Below are 21,303 nucleotides of genomic sequence, written 5' to 3'. Positions count from 1 at the left end.
AAAAGCCAACCATATTGACCAGGTGCAAAGGGCACCATCCTATGGTAGGCAGTGCACAATATTTTTTATTTTTTCATCTCTTAAAACATTTCATAAAATTTCTTAGGACAGTTTTTTTAAGGTTTAAATAAATCACTGAATTTGCTGCCCACCACAATATGTTGCCCCTTGTACCTGCTCAACTTGCACAGTAAGGTTAGCTAAAATCCAGTCTTGCTGCACCATGATCCTACATGATCATGGTGCAGCAAGTATACTGCAAATACCTGCACCCAGGATCAGATGTTCTAATATCTGCTCAGCCTATACACCTGAGTGATGGGCTGAAAAGAGCCAAGGCTGTCTGCATGTATTCACCTGTATCTGCACATCCAGTGGTGACCTGCAGGTAGGGATACATTTTTGCCCTTGGATAAATTCTCTCTGCTTCCAGGGTCAGAAATTTGTCCTTAACAGCAGGTAACCACTGTGACCCACAGTTTGCTAGTGTGTCGCTCAGGCTTAATCGATCTGGGGAATAATGTAGATGATACCGAATGTGCTGCAGGAGTGCTGGCAAGGGATGGAGCTCATCCCAGCTCATGTAGTCACTGAAGGGGAGAGAGGAAAAACAATCCCTGGTGCCGCACATCCACGGAGTCCTATGGTAATGTAGTAGTGATGGGAGAGACCTTAGCCTGGGTTCCCGCCAGGCCACACCCAATGTGCAGTGGCTCTTTTCAGCCTATCACTCAGGTGAACAGGCTGAGCAGCTGACAAAAATTGGAACATCTGGGATCCTGGCTGTAGGTATTCATGGTATATTTGCCATTCCCTGGCCATTTAGAACATATGAATGAGATCTAAAGCCTGGTTCACACGGTAAGTTTTTTTTTAGTTGAACCCAGCGGGCTGAACAAAAAAAAACTAGGGAGCTTAGGAGGAGCTCGCTGTACTAATGAGTACACTACCGCACCCACAACTGCGTGCATTGCGTTCTATTCAGTTGAATGGGGATAATTTCTGCTGCGCTACATTGCAAAGTCTCATGGCCCCACTCTGCTGTCACATGTTTTTTTCCGTACCTCCCTCAACATAAAAATGTAAATGAGGCTTTTAAGTTTGAAAGACCTGAACCTCCCCAGGAAATAAATTATCTACGGCCCTGGCAAATGCTAAAGTTGCAAGTTAAAACTAGTGCATTTACAGTAGGCACACATGCAAAAAATATGTGTCATGTAGCTTTTCCAGAAGGTCTGCCACTGTGTGCAGGACTTGGTTTCTCTATGCTGCCTGTGCTTCAGCTCCTGTGGCTGCACAGCCCTGAGGTCATAGGCTTTGTACAGCTCATTCTTAGTATGTCCTTATGCTCCTACATTTGTATAAGGGACAGAGATTATCACTGCAGAGCAATCTAGACCCTCTCAGTCCTGTGTTCTCTCTTCGCATTTGATAGGCAGCTGCATTTATTAAGACTTAACAAGTGGACGATCAAAGAGAAGGAGACAGGGAGGATTAGGGAATGATAGAAATCCTCTAATACATACACAATAACTGGCAAAGAATGAAAATACTTCCTACAGAAAACTTCCTGTGAGGGAATGATCATATCGCTTCAATCACATGATAACACTGTCTTCATCACATCCCTTTAATGCAGGTGAAGAAACTAGTTAAGGCGGCATACGGATAGTTTGAATTATGGATAATGCAAAACATAACATTTAAAGGAGAAGTATGGCCAAAGATCTTTTGACTATACTTCTCCTGTGGGTCACAGGAGTGCACTTAGTTCTGCACTCCCTTGGAATGTGAGGGGTATGGGCACGCGAGTAAAACGGGCACAGGTATTTACAGAAGTTAGGAAAACTCAGGCCAAAATAATCTGTATTCAAGAAACAATATGGTTAATGAGAGACTTGATTACTTGAAAAAAACATGGATACAATTTTCTTACCACTCATGCCATACAACTTTTTCAAGAGGGGTCTCTCTAATGGTGCATCGATCGGTGGCGTGGGAGTGCATCAGGGTAAGGAGGGATCCAGATGGGCGCTATGTTTTTGTCATTGCCCTGGTGCACTCACTCACAGTTGTTATTATGGGGATATATAATCCACCTCCAGCCACACTGGGAGTATTGAAGGAAGCAATGTTATTTATGTCAGAATATCCAGAGGCATATGTTATATGTATGGGAGATTTTAATATGTGGCTGGACCCAAAGATGGATAGATTTGGAAAAAAAAGCCTTGGGAGAGGTGAAGGGTCTAAAACATTGGAAATAAACAACCATGCTCTAACCTCTTGATAAATGGAATTTTGTCTCCCACAGTGAAATTGCATAGGGGAACAAGCAAGGCGTGCCTGCTGTCCCCCCAATTGTTCTCATTGGCAATAGAAGCACTAGGTAATAGATTTAGACAATCCAAAATATATAAAGGGATTAGGGTGGGGGATAGGATTGAACACATAGGACTATATGCAGACGACATCATATTATACATGGAGAATTTACATATTTCATTAGTGGAGGCAATGAAAATAATAGAAACATATGGGATACTATCAGGACTTAAAATAAACTGGCAGAAATCTGCATGGATGTTATTAGGGCCAGGAAAGGAGAGGAGCCCTCAGACCCCATTAAAAATAGTGGAAACTTTTAAATATTTAGGAATAAATATTACATTGGAACCAGAAGAAGCTCTTAAAGCAAATATAGACCCCTTGGTAGAATATGTAAATAATAAATTGGTAGTATGAAAAAAACTACCATTATCAATGGCAGGGAGAATACAGTTGATCAAATCTATTATACTACCGAAGTGTCTCTATGTGATGGCGCATTCAGAGGTAAAGATACCAAAATATATATTTAAAAAACTAAACTCCCAGCTAACTAGGTTCATCTGGGCAAATGGGCGATGTAAATTAAAGCTTTCCACCTTACAAAGACCTAACACTGCAGCAGGGTTGGCAATACCAGATCTATATTTATATTATCTGGCGGGGCAATTAAAACATTTAAGAACCTAGGTAGTTCAGGAACAAGAAACGAGGGTGGAGAAATATTTGCTAAATAAAATGCAGGTAGGAGATCTACTGGTAGGATTAGAAACAGCAGAATTAAGAAAGATCAGAGTAAAAGTTCCTCTTCTAAAGCTGGCCAGGTCAGTTTGGAAGGAGGCAAAAGAACTGACGGTATTTAAGGACATCCCACCAGAAATAGCATTATGGAATAATCCAACGTTCGAAAAATTAGAAATATTTGAAGATAGTAATTATTGGAAACAGAAAAAAGTAAAAACTATTGGCCAGATGTATAATAATAATGTAATATTGACATATGAGAACCTGTGTAAACAATATAACCTCCAGAGTAAACAATTTTTTAAGTACCTGCAGCTAAGACATTTACTACAGGAACAGTTTGGAAGAAAAGAACCAAAAATCTCTAGCTATCCCCTTATAGGCATATTAAAATCTCAAGGACCAAAGGGACTAATATCTAAGTTGTATTCACACTTATTACAGAGTAAAATAAGTGGGGACCCGATGGGTGTGAGGGATAGATGGCAGGGGGTCATCTCGGGAATGAGTGATCAGGACTGGGATGAAATCTGCTCCTCGCATTTGAAAGTATCGCCGGCAATGAATAACAGGATAATTCAATTAAATATAATACATCAGACATACTTGGCACCAAACAGACTGTAGCAAAAAGTGTATATCCAGGCCTATAATACACCACTCAGCGCCACAGACCTCGAATACTCATCCAGAGCACATGTATAGGAAATGGCATAAATAAATTAAATATAATAAATATCATCCAAGACCCCTAAAGATAAACACTAAGGGTGTGGGTATACAGCTGCTGTTTAAAAAACAATAAATGCAAACAATAGTATAAACACTACACATTGATAATCAAGGAATAGTCATACACTAAAACAGCGCTAATGTTGAGCAAATAGGAAGAAACATGTGTGGCCAACTACACACAAAACAGCGTCCATAAGAGTAGTGCAGTATCAATAGTGGTTCAGAAGTTGTTCAAAGTAGATCATAGAGTATGTCAAACGTGCACCATCCACCGATCACTCCAACTCCACCGTGCGTGAACACACTCCCCTCAGGGGGTTAAACTCACCAGAGTTAAGTATATTATAAGCCTCCAAAATAAGAAATATCCTGGCCTCATTAACATAGCACTTCTCCAGGTGATGGGTAGATGGAGGGGCTCCAAAGGAATAAAAACAAAGGAGAGCGCACATAGCGTAATTCGCCCTCTGTTGAAGTCAGGATATGACGAAACGCGTCAGTGCGTGACCTACACGACGCCGGAAGTGGCGCGTGCGTTTCATCGTGGTGGACCAGGAACGAGGAAGTGTATTCCGCTCCTTGAGTGTTGAGACGGCTACCGGAGGTCCTACGGTGCAGTGCACGATGATTTTCTTCCTTTCTGCTTGTTGAATGCCTATGTCTAGTACGTAGTTAGTGATGGGGGGTTATGATGTGATGGGTGTGGTTTATTAATAAATGGAATTACGCTGTGTGCGCTCTCCTTTGTTTTTATTCCTTTGGAGCCCCTCCATCTACCCATCACCTGGAGAAGTGCTATGTTAATGAGGCCCAGGATATTTCTTATTTTGGAGGCTTATAATATACTTAACTCTGGTGAGTTTAACCCCCTGAGGGGAGTGTGTTCACGCACGGTGGAGTTGGAGTGATCGGTGCATGGTGCACGTTTGACATACTCTATGATCTACTTTGAACAACTTCTGAACCACTATTGATACTGCACTACTCTTATGGACGCTGTTTTGTGTGTAGTTGGCCACACATGTTTCTTCCTATTTGCTCAACATTAGCGCTGTTTTAGTGTATGACTATTCCTTGATTATCAATGTGTAGTGTTTATACTATTGTTTGCATTTACCAAACAGACTGTATAGGATGGGGAGGATGCAGGCGCCAGGCTGTACAAGATGTGGGGAAGGAGGAGCGGATTTCATTCATGTGATGTGGCAGTGTGGATGTATAGGGAGGTATTGGCAACAGGTGGTCAAGAAATTAGGAAAAGTCATAAATAAGCCTATTACGGCCACTGTGGAACTACAGTATGTGTGCTGGGGGTGGTAAAAGAAAGGGGGTGTGGATATACTAGGATATTTTTGCAAGAAGTATTATTCCTGGCTTGAAAACAAATAGTGGAAAAATTAATTCAGCCAAATCCACCTACAATAAATCAGTGGGTGAGAGCAGTAAACCAAGTGGTACCACATGAGAAAATAATGTATGAACAAAGAGGAAATATGCAGAAATATGATAAGATTTGGGCAAAGTGGAACAAATCACACTTGACGACAGATATAGGAAGACCAGAAAATATAGTATAAAACGAGTAAAAGGGGAAAGAATTAGTGACCATAAGATGGATGAGAGGGAAGAATGAGTTGTAAGAGTGAATGGGTATGAAAATAGATGTATATGTTAAAATTTGTGGAAGAAAAGATAGAGAAATGATAATGTAAATTATGTTAAATAATTTGTAAGCAAAAATTTTGTAATAAAGAGTTAAGAAAAAAAAAAAAAAGTTCTGCACTACCGTGACCCAACCCAGATTCAGCCGACAACAGGCTTGATGTCACAAAGCTGGGATCTGCTCATACACCTAAACCGGTAGCTGGCGCAGCCTCTCAACACACTGCTGAGAGGCTGAGCCAGCCACTCTCGCCCCCTCCGCAGTCCAGCGCTCCAGTGTGCACTTTGCTTTAATAGTACCACATGCAGCCAGCACATGACAAGCATCAGGCAAGAGTGCCAGTTTTCTGAAGGTTTAGATAACAGCTGATATTCATCACATCCCTTTAATGCAAGTGAAGAAACTAGGAAAGATGGCATACAGATAATTTGAAATATGGATAATGCAAAACATTTAGAGCCCTTTCACACTGAGGCGCTGCAAAAACACCCTAAAATGCCTTAGCGCTATTACCGCGTTTTTACAGTGTTTTTACTGCGTTTTTGGGGAGCTAGCGTTAAACTTACCTCAACGCTGCGGGCGCTTTAACGGAATTTTACAAGCGTTATTGAAGCATGGGCGTCAGAGAACAACCCCACCTCCCTACATCACTGCCTGTTTACTTTCTGGTATCTCGTGGAGGTGATAGAGGGTACAGAAATAAGATGAAGTTTATGGAGCTTTTTTTTGTTGTTTGTGCTACTCTACTGGAAGAATATCCACCAACAGAGGCAGCAACGTCGCTATTGGGTTCATCCCATCCTCCAAGCACACACCTCAAGTGGACAATTTGCGTTGCTATATGAGGACTTGAGAGTGCACCCAGACAAGTTCATAAATTACACTCGGATGAGCATTGCAACGTAAGTATCTATATCTTAATCCCGCTCCCACCATTCCCAAATCCCTAACCCTAATCCCGCTCCCACTAGTCCCCAAATCGCTAACCCTAATCCTGCTCCCACTAGTCCCCAATCCCTAACCCTAATCCCGCTTCCACTAGTCCCAAATCCAGAACCCTAACCCTAATCCCGCTTCCACTAGTCCCAAATCCAGAACCCTAACCTTAATCCCGCTTCCACTAGTCCCAAATTCAGAACCCTAACCCTAACCCCGCTCCCACATCCCTAACCCTAATCCCGCTCCCACTAGTCCCAAATCCCTAACCCTAATCCCGCTCCCACTAGTCCCACTGGGATTAGGATTAGGGTCAGTGTTCTGGTACTCGCGTTTGTTGTTTTTTTGTTTATTGTTCAGCTTTTCCCAATTAGGTATATGCCTCTGTGCCACAATGTTCCAGCTTTTATTTTTCCCATTTCGATTTGCAAAATTGTCGTTTTTGATATCCCATAGTTTTGGGAAGCCCTTCATGGTATTGATGAACTCCTCTGGCTCATATTGTCTGCTTCCTCTGGGCATATTTTCAGGCATTTCTTCTTGTTCTCGCTGGTCTCTCACAAGCTCCATCTTCTTTTAGCTCCTATCCACCTCTACAAACCGGATTTCCTGGTTTCCCAGCATTCTACACTTCAGTGCGGTCATGTGACCTTCCCACAGCTGGTCCTGTTTTTATGGATGCTAGGTTTCTGCTTGCATGTTTATCCTTTGTGAGATCATGTAAAACAAGCAGTGTATTGTTTTACTTCAAATCCTCATTTTTCTGGGATTGATTCTTTTTTTTTGGCATTTTGACCTTCTCACAATTTCAGTGCTGTTGTTGTAGATGCTCTGTTTTCTGCTTGCATGTGTACCTTTTTGTGAGATCATGCGACTTTTCTACAGCTCAGGGCAGATTATAGGCGCTATTCGGGCGTTTTTACAGCGCTTTCAAATCATTTCAATGGAGAGTGTCGTTTTTGAAGCGCTTTTTTCAGTGCCCAAAAGCTGCTCCAAAGATGCTGCTTGCAGGACTTTTCTCAACGCCCCGCCAGCGCAACGCCTCAGTGTGATAGGGTCCATTGAGATGCATGGGGAGCGTTTATGAGCGTTTTAATAGCGATATTTTTAGCGCTAAAATGCTGGAAAAATACCCCAGTGTAAAAGGGGTCTTAAAGGAGAAGTATGACCAAAGATCTTTTTACCATACTTCTCCTGTGGGTCACAGGAGTGCACTTAGTTCTGCACTCCTGTGACCCAGATTCAGCCGAAAATGGGCTTGATGTCACAAAGCTGGGGTCTGCCCATACATCTAAACCGGTAGCTTGCTCAGCCTCTCAACACACTGCTGAGAGGCTGAGCCAGCTACTCCAGCCCCCTCCGCAGTCCAGCGCTCCAGTGTGCACTTTGCTTTAATAGTACCACATGCAGCCAGCACATGACAAGCATCAGGCAAGATTGCCAGTTTTCTGAAGGCTCAGATAACAGCTTTTGTAACTTTGACAACAGCTGTGTACAATAACTGTGCTAACAGGGGGATTTGACTACACAGATTACTGTAAGAATCAGGGAGACACATGAACGCTTACCTCCTGGCACAGACAGGACCATAGAAAGCATTGCTAACAAGCATGTAGGTTGCACTGGGCTTTCTCATTTGAAAGACTAGCCTGCTTTTCAAACTAAGGACTCCTTCACACGAGTGATTATGTGCATGCACCATATTTCAATGGCAAGTATAAGGGGATTATTGCCACTGGGACACAGGTGTATGTGGACAGCTGCAGCCACTCAGCCTGTACAAAACAATGATAGGTTGAGAGGTGCCAGGTGTTACCTGTGGTTAAGGACAGATGTCCAACCCTGGATGCATCTGTCTGTGTTCAGAGTGTCTCATCTGTCCCTAACCATAGGAAACTGCTGGTCGCGCAGATACAGTATATGTAGTCAACAATGGCTTCTCCCAGCCTACAAAGTAATTTGTACAGGCTGGGCGGCCACAGCTGTTTGAAAGCACCATTGATCCTAGCCGCAAGAATCTGACAATTCTTGCCTCTAAAATGTATGCATATAATCTCCCATGTAAAGGGAGTGTTAGTGTTGCTGATGTAACCTGTGTTAGATGTGTATATGTAAAATGTTTTCCTTACAGTAAATGAATGTAAAATTAATAAAAAGCCATTGTGTAGGTTCATTAACACTTACCAAGCTTAAATTCCACATAGTAAGTCTTTCTGCTACCGTCGGCTGCAGTACCTGAGCTCCCGCTTCCAGATGCATGTTCTTCTCAATGAAATGAAAGAACTAGCAGCTCAAAAGAAGGTCCCTCACAGAGATTTCTACAATATACGTAAGGTTCGTTCATTTTCAGTATGTGCTTATTGTCTGTTCACCTACAGTTTAATGTGATACTTACCTCAGCCTTTGCTGTTAAAGGTGGACACTCATATCCATGCAGCATCCTGTATGAACCAGAAACATCTTCTACGGTTTATTAAACGGGCTATGAAAAAGAACAATGAAGAAATTGTGTATGAAGAGGGCGGAAAAGAGCAAACACTGCACCAAGTCTTTCAGAATATGAACCTTAAAGCATATGACCTGAGTGTGGACACTTTGGATATGCATGCGGTGAGATGAATGCATGAGATAATAGGTCTAAATACCTTATATTACTGCTAGAAAAAGAAGAACACATTTTCATTTACCTATATGTCCTACACTTACTTGCTGTTTAAAAGTCTTAGGAGGTTTGTCATATACTGTTAGCAAACTGGATAGTAGTATATTGTAAATATTTATAGAGTTACCCAAAAGTAGCTAAATGTTTTTAGTTTAATTGTACTATGCATAATTGCCCATAATGTTTATTCCCCTTACCCATCTGCTCATTAGCTAACAAAATAACAGTCTCTACTGCCTGCAGTTTATCTACTGTAATATTAATGAGCTGTCAGCAATGATAATTCAGGTTTCAGTCATATGTCAGAAGACAGAACTGACACCAGATATCTAGTTACTGCCTCAAAGACTTGTTGGTCCATTTACTGTATCAGTGTTTTCCCCCAATATATACACATTTTCACCCGTGATTCAATCCAAAAGATGTGTGAATGTCAGGTTACAGTCATGTGAATCTTTGGTAAACACAATGCTAAATAGAAGCCTTATGCCGCATACACACGGTCGGACTTTCTAGAAAGCTAGGTCCGACCTACTTGCCGCCAGACTTCCGGCGGACTACCGCCGGACTTTCTGAACGGCCGGACTTTCCGGAATCCGGTCTTCCCGACGGACTTCCGCCGGACTTTCAGAATGAACGGACTTTCCCACACACGGACACGTCCGTTCATTTTGAACGTGACTTGGGTACGACGGGACTAGAAAAGGAATTCAATCTCGCCGCTTTTTTTGGCGAGATTGAAACCTTGCGAGCCCCGTCGCAGGCCCTTAGGTCTGGTATGGAACTTTAAGGGGAACCCCCTACGCCGAAAAACCGGCGTGGGGGTCCCCCCAAAATCCATACCAGACCCCGATCCGAGCACGCAGCCCGGCCGGTCAGGAAAGGGGGTGGGGACGAACGAGCGCCCCCCCCTCCTGAACCGTACCAGGCCGCATGCCCTCAACATGGGGGGGTGCTTTGGGGGAGGGGGCGCCTTGCGGTGCCCCCCCACCACAAAGCACCTTGTCCCCATGTTGATGAGGACAAGGGCCTCTTCCCGACAACCCTGGCCGTTGGTTGTCGGGGTCTGCGGGCGGGGGGCTTATCGGAATCCGGGAGCCCCCTATAATAAGAGGGCCCCCAGATCCCGGCCCCCCCACCCTATGTGAATGAGTATGGGGTACCTGGTACCCCTACCCATTCACCTAGGTAAAAAGTGTCAATAATAAAACACAACACAGGTTTTTAAAATAATTTATTAAACAGCTCCGGGGGGGGGGGGGGGTCTTCTTCCGTCTTCGGGGGTCCCTCTGGTTCATCTTCTCCCGGCGTCTGGTTGGTTCTTCTCCGCTCTCCGACCTCTTCTCCCGATGTCCCAGGTCTTCGGCCGGCCCCTCCGCTGTCTTCAGGTAGCTCTATTGCCAGCGGAGGTCCGGACTTCTGGGCTTCTTGGCTTCTTGGCTTCTTGTGTTCTCTTCTCTTCTCTTCCCCCAGATGTTGACACGACGCTCTCTCCGGCTGGACTGGTCTCTGAAGGCTGCGTTGTGACTTATATAGGCGGAGACCCTGCCCCCATATGATGTCACAGTCCCTGGGCATGCTGGGACTGTGACGTTTTAGGGGGCGTGGTCGACCACGCCCCCTAAAACGTCACAGTCCCAGCATGCCCAGGGACTGTGACATCATATGGGGGCGGGGTCTCCGCCTATATAAGTCACAACGCAGCCCTCAGAGACCAGTCCAGCCGGAGAGAGCGTCGTGTCAACATCTGGGGGAAGAGAAGAGAAGAGAACACAAGAAGCCAAGAAGCCCAGAAGTCCGGACCTCCGCTGGCAATAGAGCTACCTGAAGACAGCGGAGGGGCCGGCCGAAGACCTGGGACATCGGGAGAAGAGGTCGGAGAGCGGAGAAGAACCAACCAGACGCCGGGAGAAGATGAACCAGAGGGACCCCCGAAGACGGAAGAAGACCCCCCCCCCCCGGAGCTGTTTAATAAATTATTTTAAAAACCTGTGTTGTGTTTTATTATTGACACTTTTTACCTAGGTGAATGGGTAGGGGTACCAGGTACCCCATACTCATTCACATAGGGTGGGGGGGCCGGGATCTGGGGGCCCTCTTATTATAGGGGGCTCCCGGATTCCGATAAGCCCCCCGCCCGCAGACCCCGACAACCAACGGCCAGGGTTGTCGGGAAGAGGCCCTTGTCCTCATCAACATGGGGACAAGGTGCTTTGTGGTGGGGGGGCACCGCAAGGCGCCCCCTCCCCCAAAGCACCCCCCCATGTTGAGGGCATGCGGCCTGGTGCGGTTCAGGAGGGGGGGGGCGCTCGTTCGTCCCCACCCCCTTTCCTGACCGGCCGGGCTGCGTGCTCGGATCGGGGTCTGGTATGGATTTTGGGGGGACCCCCACGCCGGTTTTTCGGCGTAGGGGGTTCTCCTTAAAGTTCCATACCAGACCTAAGGGCCTGGGATGCCCCCCGCGCTCGCCGCAATGGGAAAATTAGTTTTTCCTATTGCAGCGAGCGCGAGATGCAGTAACCTGCTCCTCCGTCGTATCTGGTCCTTCGGACTAGCATACAGACGAACGGGCTTTCCGTCAGGAACTGAGTCCGGCGGAGGTACGACGTAAAGATTTGAAGCAGGCTTCAAATCTAAAGTACGTCGGATTTCCGCCCGAAACGGTCCGTCGGAAGTCCGATGGAGACCACACACGGTCGGATTGTCCGCCGGACTTGGTCCGGCGGCGTCCGTCGGACTTTTGCAGGTGAAAAGTCCGACCGTGTGTACGCGGCATTAATCTTACACTTTACATTACTGCTGTCATTTCAATGGTTCAGCACCTACAATTTGCCTTCATAAATTGTAAACACTAGTTATTCTTAAGGAACAGGCCCCTTCTTTAGAGGTAATAACAACCACAATAACATATCACATAAAGGCAGAATCCTTGTAGGAGACTATTTATTTCTGTTTTTCCCCAGATTTGAATCTTAAGAATATATACATTCTGCATTTCGGCCAAGCAAATGTGTGCACAGTGCATATATAGCAAAATTCAATTTAAAAGGGTAAAATTGTAAGGATACTTCTATCACAATGTCCTGGGGGCATCATCCCAAATTGTAATTCACTAGTAAAGAGGAAAAAAAAGGACTTTTTTGCCTCCTGGAAACCATGCATAACCCAGAGTCATTACCAATAATAACCAGTAATATAAATAAAAACAATATTTCCTGGAGCTTCATGGCATCATATATTGGGTTTTGGTTCCTTCCCTCAACCTGATAGGACTGTTAAAGTCGATGTAAACCTGAATTTTTTTTTCTAATTATGACTTCTACCTGGTACAGTAGAGGAAGTCAAGTTATCTGTGTCCAGTCTTGCTATGAAGAGTTAATTCAGCTCTGAGCAAACGTCTTGTCTTTTTTTAGTAAGAAAAAATTACACACAGATAAGTTTGTGTCGCCACATCCCCCACTGCTGTGACTGACATCTGATTTCTTTATCTCATGAACGGCATGAGAGAGAGAGAGTGTGTGTTACGAGTACAGCTTCACATCCCTCCTCCTTTCTTCTCCAGCTCTCCCAGGATTGGCTGCTCCACACCTCAGCATGATTGTGCATGCTGAAGTCATGTGGTGCATTTCCTGAGTTTTGACTGAATGTTACTCAAAACTCAGGAATATGAGAGTAGAAGAGTGTAGAGGTGGGCGGGGAGTCTTGTGACATCACGAGACCCACCCACTAATTCCAGAGTTTTGCGGGGCTCCTACTGCTGAAGGGGGTGACATTTGCAAGGAAGGGATACATGCAGGAGGCTTGCATGTATACGTACAGTATATACATTAATACTGTGCCATTAGTTTATACTGGGTGAGTGGTGGGTTTACATCCACTTTAACCTATAAAGCTTTACAGGATTCAGCCCCTAGCATTCTCCTTTTTGTCCTGATGGATGGAATTGCTCGTGGAAAAATCTCTACCAAACTTGCCCCAGCCAGATTCAGCTTCTCCTGGGTTGAAGTCCCGCCTGTACAGCCCCTAAATGAGCTCTTATGGTGGGAGCCCAGCTCTGCTGGTATTTGGGGCATTTTGGTGGAGTTAAAGCTTAAAATAAGCTTTGTTTTGTGCAGGGTTTCCAGCTCAGTGTTTCACTTGTGGCTTGCTTTTGCTGTCAGCAGGGCACTGACTATCTTTTCCCTGCTCAAGATGGCTCCTGGATGCGGAACTCCCTTCTGCACATGTGTGGCAGGAACTAATGTCAGGAAAAGGAAGCTTTCCAGTTTCCAAGATGGTGCTGGCCACCACCATCTGCTTCTGCACATGCACAAGCGGGTGCACATGCACAAGCGAGTGACATGATTTGCGGTGGTTGAGGCACTGGATGTAAAGCTATTTAAAGCCAGTGTTTGGTTCTGGGCAATTGTTTTGTACCTAAATGCAATTTCTGCTGCTACAAACTGTGTTGCTAAGATCTCCTGCTTTATGCACTAGGTGAGCTTGTGGGTTGTGTGTTGCTGGAACTGGCTACTATCTTTTGACACTGTCTGCTGTTGCATGGCTTGTTTCTCTTACTTATGCACTCTTGATATTTCTTCACTATTAATACTCTGCTTGCAGGGGCTCTTGCAATCCTATTTTTAATGGAGAACGCTGCCCCAGCCTTTGCCCATAAGGTAAGGTAAGGGTTTATTGGTAAGTAGTGAAGATTTGACAAAAGAGAGCATGGATCATCATGCTACATAAACTGTCAAACCTCACAGGACTGCAAGATCATCGGTGTCAAGGAGAGATTGTTTCAGTCATATTTCACTTTCTAGGGGCAGACACTTAAGGTGAAGTCGAGACACTCGAGGTGAAGTTGTTCTAGGTCCTCTTCACACCACCACCATTCCCACCAGCGAAGGTCTCCCTCATCCCAGCACCATGCCTCATCCCATGGACACCACAGGAGTCCTGGAGCCAACACGCTGCAGTCTTGCCAGACAAGCTAACCTGCCAGTCCTGTAGAAAGGAAGCAACAAGGAAGAAAGAGGCAGAGAAGTCACAGCACTCATCAAGGTGTCCATCAGAGAATCTCTTTTAGACTCGTCAGCTCCTAATTTGCACCTAGTATTCCCAGAGCGAGTCCGACACCTCATCAGACAATGAGGAACACCAAAGAGGGGCTGGCTTTGATTTTGCCTTAATGGAACCGTTTGCTAAATTAGTGAAGGAGACGATGGAATGGGAGGAGGGCCAAGAAACACCTCATAAAGTGAGGAAGTATTTCCCAAACTTGAGAAAAGATTCCTGAATCCTTTTCATATATTAAAGAGCTTGAGGAGTTCATTCAGGATATATGGCAAAAGCCTGAGAAAAAGTCATGCCTTAAGAATAGGCTCTCAAAGCTTTATCCTCTAAAAGAACAAAAGATTAAAGTGGTTCTAAAGGCAGAAGGTTACAGAATACAGGGATCAGAGATAAGTTACGCTCAGAATACAGGGATCAGAGATGCAATGTGCTCAGACTACAGGGATCAGAGATGCATTGTGCTCAGAATACAGGGATCAGAGATGCGTTGTGCTCAGAATATAGGGATCAGACATGCGTTGTGCTCAGAATATAGGGATCAGACATGCGTTGTGCTCAGAATACAGGGATCAGACATGTGTTGTGCTCAGAATGCAGAGATGCGTTGTGCTCAGAATACAGGGATCAGAGATGCGTTGTGTTTAGAATACAGGGATCAGACATGCGTTGTGCTCAGAATGCAGAGATGTGTTGTGCTCAAAATACAGGGATGAGACATGCGTTGTGCTCAGAAAACAGGGATCAGACATGCGTTGTGCTCAGAATGCAGAGATGTGTTGTGCTCAGAATACAGGGATCAGAGATGCGTTGTGCTCAGAATGCAGGGATCAGAGATGCGTTGTGCTCAGAATACAGGGATCAGACATGCGTTGTGCTCAGAATACAGGGATCAGAGATGCGTTGTGCTCAGAATGCAGAGATGCGTTGTGCTCAAAATACAGGGATCAGACATGCGTTGTGCTCAGAAAACAGGGATCAGACATGCGTTGTGCTCAGAATGCAGAGATGTGTTGTGCTCAGAATACAGGGATCAGACATGCGTTGTGCTCAGAAAACAGGGATCAGACATGCCTTGTGCTCAGAATGCAGAGATGCGTTGTGCTCAGAATGCAGGGATCAGACATGCGTTGTGCTCAGAATACAGGGATCAGAGATGCGTTGTGCTCAGAATACAGGGATCAGACATGCGTTGTGCTCAGAATACAGGGATCAGACATGCGTTGTGCTCAGAATACAGGGATCAGACATGCGCTGTGCTCAGAATACAAGGATCAGACCTGCGTTGTGCTCAGAATACAGGAATTGGGGGGTGATGTGAAGGCCAATAGAGGACACTGCTATGGGGATGGCCCTTCCTAAAGCAGTGTCCTCTGGCCCCTTCACATACCTACCACATACACAGCAGTGTCCTCTGCGACCCCCCTTTGCCCCATAGCACTGTCCTACCTGTGTATGTGCAGACAGAGTCCTCCACATTGTCATGCTTTAGCGCCCTCCGCCCGAGCCCCTGCGCAGGAAGCCGCTCTCCTATTGGCCTCAAAGTCCAGGAAGGGAGGAGTCATTCTTCTCTTCCTCTGTATCGCGGCGCTGCTTACAGAGACAGACACTCCGTGTCCTTCCCACTGGGCTGCCCTCAGTGCATGCAGGGAGGGTTTTGCTTACATCTGCCGCCCCGCTGCCTGATCGATCGCACTGATGATAGGAAGCGAGCCGACTCCTCCGCGCCTGCACCGCCAGTGCAAGAGGCTACCTTGCTGGGGGATTCCCTCCCCTATCTTGGCAGCGTGCTGAGCGCCCACAGAGAGGGCTCGGCGTGCCAGCTGTGGCACGCATGCCATAGGTTCGCCATTACTGCACTAGAGGCTCGGGTGTCCAGGACTTTCCCTCCTGATTGGCTGAGACACACAGTGGGTGCCATTGACTCTCACTGCCTTCAATCAAAATCAGTGAGCCAGATGAGGAGAGAGATGGGGCGGGACCGAGTCGCAGTTCCGTGTCTGAATGGACACACAGAGCAGCGGCTTGGCTTGGGTCCATAGCAAACTGCTTTGATGTGTGGGCAGGAGGGAGGGGCCAGGAGCACCTGCGAGGGACCCAAGAAGAGGAGGATCTAGGCTGCTCTGTGCAAAACCATAACCCAGAGCAGGTAAGTATGACATGTTTGTTATTTTTAAACAAAAAAACAAGACTTTAGTATCTCTTTAATCCTTGATGCATTTTGCATGGCATGTGATGCTAGTCGTGGAGGATACGGTCACTTTTAAAGCTGTCCAGGACCGCAGGATGGACCTTGACCTGAAGAGCGCATACGCTAGCTGCAGTAGGCATAATAAGATGCTCTGCGAGAGCTACTGTTAGTTGTCATTGGTGATGGTGCGTTGGGCCTTGTGACGAAAGCTGCAGATAGCCGATTCGGCATCAAAGTTCAATTATTGCTAAATTCCCTATCACATGGTAAACCTCTTTGGCAGAAAGGTGGCAAGTCCAGTCTAATTCCTACTGTCAGGAAGCAAAAGTCATAGAGGAGAGGCGCTCTGTCGCAGCATAATCTGCCAGAAAGATATAGGCAAGCAAGATCTATAAGCCTAGAAAAGATTTCAGACTTAGACCCCATAAACACTATTAGATTTTCTGCAGATTTTTGTCTTCAGATTTACCAAAACCATATAATATGAGGTCAAACCGTAAGAGTTTCACTTTGTATGCAATCAGGCAGGCCCTTGCACTACATGGTTTTAGTAAATCTGAGACAAAAATCTGCAGGAAATCTAATAGTGTGTATGGGGCCTTTATTGGAAAGGTACTTATTCACCTCTCCTCAAGTTGCAGAAGTCAAAGACCTCTGGGGGGGGGGGCAGACAGCAGGAGTCTTTTTGACGGGACACTCATCCAGGAAGTAAAAGAAAATAATAATGAACTGAGCACCCTACTCATTAACTAAACATATACTTTATAAATGCAAATTAATGCAATATATTAAGCAACCGCTAGGTGTCCCCAGCAGGTTGCTAACCATAAAGTGACAGTGCAAAAAATACATATATGTATCAATTTCATATAATGACCAACAGATCTCTCCAGTGTGTGACAATAAACTTTTGCAAACTTATAAACTTATAGTGCAATGTCCAAAAGTAAATATTAATAAGTGAACAAAGTCAAATCAGTTCCCATCAAACAATATCCAAAAGTGTATGTGATTCCATATATCCAACAATATAGTGACTAGGATGTTCCTCCACCAACACCGGTCACACAGCCTACTTACCGGATTTATATGACCCCCATAACAGAAGTCATATACAGCAGGTTGATACAGACAGATTCCTGAAGTTCGTCTCAACGATTTGGCAAAGGAATCTCCGATGGCAGGTTAGCTCAAACCGTCACCGATTCTGCAGGCATCAGTAAAGGAAAATGAGACGGTCTCCCATAGTGAAGTATGTAGATTTACTTTAAAAAGCTTTTTAAAATTCTATAAAATCAAATTAAAATCCAGAAAATGAAAGAGGAAGCAGGAATGCCGATTTGCTCTCCAACTGTGTTCCACTATGGACTGAAGTGATGTATCACGCTCGAGCACAACCAACGTGTTTCTTCAGCACATCTGATGTAATCAGGGGTCACATCCTGGAAGTGCCTGTAGGAGCTAGACTCAGACTCTTTGCACAGGCCTGGGTGGAAAATATTACAGACAACCTGGGTAGTGTCTACAATTTCTGTAGGTCACCAATGGAAATTCAAAGGGCAGTGGCCAAACAATCATTTCTTTTCAATTCGGCTTCCTTCCTTAGTGGACAAGAAAAGAATCTTGTCCAATATGTGCTAGATCTTCTCAAAAAGAGAGCTATAGCAGAAGTTCCAGCCTCCCTAAGAGGGAGTTTCTATTCGCCCTTGTTCCTGGTAAGGAAGAAGATGGGGGACTTGCATCCAGTTTTGGACCTAAAAAAGTTAAACAAATAGACTTAGAGTTGTTCAAGATGGAGAGCTTGCAGTCAATCCTTCTCTCGATGAGTCCAGGCAACTGGATACTGTTGGTAGAGTTGTCAGACACTTACTTACATATTCCTACACATCCTGCCTTTCAAAAGTTTCTGCAATTTGCAGTTCATCATTACCAGTTCTGAAGTCTACCTTTTGGTCTGTCAACCTCACCCAGGACATTTATGGACCTTATGGTAGCACTATCGAGAGAGAAAGGGCTAGGAGTCTACCATTACGTGGATGACATCCTCCTTCTGGTGGAGAGTCGAGAGATGATCTTGGCTACTCTTCAGCATTTCGCTTGGTTAGTCATTTGGAAGAAGAGCCAACGATGCCCTTCACAAAAAACTATCTATTTGGGGGCATTGCTAGACATGCAGTCAAACTCGGTTTAGCTGCTGCAGTAGAAGTAAGTCCACATAGAAGGTGAACTTGGTTCTGAGGAGGAGATATTTACCAGCCAGAACAAGCCTGAGCCAGTTAGGCTCCTTTAACATCAACTTTCCCAACGGTCCAATGGACCCAGTGGCACACAAACGTATTCCATTTCCTTTCCTAAAGGAGTGGCATGTAGTCTCCATGCATCAGGATTTTCATCTCCAGGGAAATTAAGGATTCCCTGTGCTAGTGAACACATGAGGAAAACCTGAAGAAGCATCTAGGAGGCCTTGGTTTCCAACTCTACTTCATCTTAGCATGGAGCTGCCACTAGTACTTCCAGCAATATCATGTCTTCTTTCTCAGGGGTACTTTCTACATTCTGATCTGCAAAAATTTCACCTCATGGCATGGAAATTGAAAGGCAGAGGCTGTTAGATCAAGGCTGCTCTGCAGAGGTGGTAACTAGACTGTTGCAAGTCAGAATGGGCACAATGAACAAAATATATCATAAAATCTGGGAAAAGTTTGCAGAACTTGCTAAACAAAATGTTTGCACCTACTGTCGCCTCAGATCCTGCAATTTCTTCAGTCAGGCATAGACAGAGGCTTAGGTGTCAATACTTTAAAAGTTCACGTATCAGTGCTGTCAGCCATGACAGGCATAAAATGAACCCTCAATCCACTAGTTATTCAGTTAATGAAAGCATGTTTGAAGTTAAGACCACCCAGAAAGCCAACCTTTCAAAAGTGGGATTTAACAGTGGTCTTTGAGGCACTCACAAGGTCACCCTTCCATTCACTGGAATCAGTGTCTGTGTGGGACTTAACCTTGAAAACATTGTTCCTAGTAGCGATAACCTCAGCCAAGAGAGTCTCAGAAATGCAGGCCTTACTTTATAAGAAACCTCATTCAGTGTTTTTCTCAGACAGAGTGGTCTTAAAGCCTTCAGAAAGATTCATACCAAAAGTAGTTACTTCCTTCCAGTTCAACTAAGAAGTAACACTTACATCCTTCCTTATTGAATCAGATTCTCCTCATCCTCTGGATGTAGGCCTCACCTTAGAAGCCTACTTGTCAGCAACCGGCTCGCTTAGGAAAACTGTTTTTGCTACCACACAGTCTGAGAAAAGGTCAAGCTGCGTCAGTCTGCACTTTAGCTTCATGGCTTGTCAAAACCATCAAGAAAGCCTATGCACTACAAAAACTTCCTGCTCCAGAGGGCTTAAGGAATCATTCAAAGAGGGTAGTGGCTACCCGGACAGCATATTGTCAAATTTCCCCAGAAATGATATGTAACGCGGCAACCTGGTCCTCTAGAAATACCTTAATCACTCACTATAAAACAGATCTGACCTGGTTGACCACAGTGGATTTTGGCAGATCTGTTGTTTAGGCTTGTCCTAATGCTTGTCATTAAAACTTATGTTGGTGTGTATTTGGCAAGTTATTTCCAAATGTATGCTGCCATGATGCGCCAGGAAAACAAAAAATTACTTTCCGTAATTTTCCTTTCCCGGTGCATCTTTATGGCAGCATACATTAATCCACACTTGTGATAGTTACGGAGAATGCCAGCAGGCCGGATTCTGCAATGCTTTATAGGTTAACGGTCCTATAAGATTAAGGGGCAGAGCCACAACCCAATGTATGCTGCCATGAAGATGCACAGGAAAGGAAAATGATAGAATGGTGATTATACAATGATACGTTTTATTTATTTTCATAGTACAGTTTAAAAGTACTAGAACACACAAATCCCAAGTACACAAGTACAATACCTAGAACAGAGTTACCTCACATAAATTGTTGATTTTATATTATGTTGTAGATATTTTTTTTTCTCGTTTCAGTACTTTTAAATTATATTACAAAAAAAATTATATATATATATATATATATATATATATATATATATATATATATATATATATATATATATATATATATATATATATATGTATTTATTTATATGATTGGTTAAAGCGGTATTAAAACCAAAACCAAAAATGTAATATATTACAGCTTGATAACTACACTCAGGTGCGCTACTATTGTCAAAAACAGTCAGAATTCCCTTAGCCTGAATGTGTATGTGGATTAAACCTTTTGTTTTCAATCTTAGTTTATTTTCAAAAGTAAGAACACAAAGAATATAACAGAAAAATACCATTCTTTACAGTTTGGCAACACATATAGTATACATAGAATAGTGAGGTGTACTTTACCCATGTATAAACAGGAGTGATCATTTTAACATACAGCTTTCGGTGAACTACTGGTATATCATATTGTATATTGAAATCTTTATTCTAAGAGAGGAATAATATACGGGTGGGGGCCAACATATAATGAACCTTGTAGTTTCGCGGGTTGGTGTTATCTGAGGGTTCCCTCTCAACGAATTAGACTGCTGTAGAAGTCTTTTATTCACCTATTATAGATAATCAAGTCATTTAGCTAGTCCAAAGATATGATCTTTAACTATATATGTGAGTGGTCGGTTCAGTACTTAACAAAGAGGAGACAGAAAAAGTCAGAAATAAGAACGTGAGTAGAAGTGTGGGATGGTACCTGAGGCACCAGGCACTCCAGCATGGCTAATCGGCGGGTAAGGGTGGGGTATCTCTGACCCAAAGGGAAAACTCATCAGAATAGCGAAACATGGACCATGAGGTCCAGGTGGCGGTAAACTGCTCCTCCTTTCCCACTTCCTCCGCCAACAGGCGCTCCAGATCTCTTATCTGGTCCACTTCAACCACCCATTCTCCCAAGGAAGGCACATCTGTCGTTTTCCAATGTCGGGGGATCACTGTC

General features: G+C 44.4%; 1 protein-coding gene across 6 annotated transcripts in view; it reads left to right on the top strand.

Moving 5' to 3' along the window:
• The window catches only part of AMPD2 (adenosine monophosphate deaminase 2), a 334,786-nt gene that overhangs the window by 150,281 nt on the left and 163,202 nt on the right, over positions 1 to 21,303 (top strand). For all 6 annotated transcript variants that reach the window (XM_073615888.1, XM_073615890.1, XM_073615891.1 and 3 more), the window contains 2 exons: positions 8,611 to 8,740; positions 8,822 to 9,016. In XM_073615888.1, coding sequence (XP_073471989.1) covers positions 8,611 to 8,740; positions 8,822 to 9,016 — 325 coding nt within the window. The remainder of the gene's footprint in view (positions 1 to 8,610; positions 8,741 to 8,821; positions 9,017 to 21,303) is intronic.

The sequence above is a fragment of the Aquarana catesbeiana genome, linkage group LG02 (genome assembly GCF_042186555.1).
Source record: "Aquarana catesbeiana isolate 2022-GZ linkage group LG02, ASM4218655v1, whole genome shotgun sequence".
In the NCBI taxonomy this organism is placed as follows: Eukaryota; Metazoa; Chordata; class Amphibia; order Anura; family Ranidae; genus Aquarana; species Aquarana catesbeiana.
This window is presented reverse-complemented; position numbering and strand designations above follow the sequence as displayed.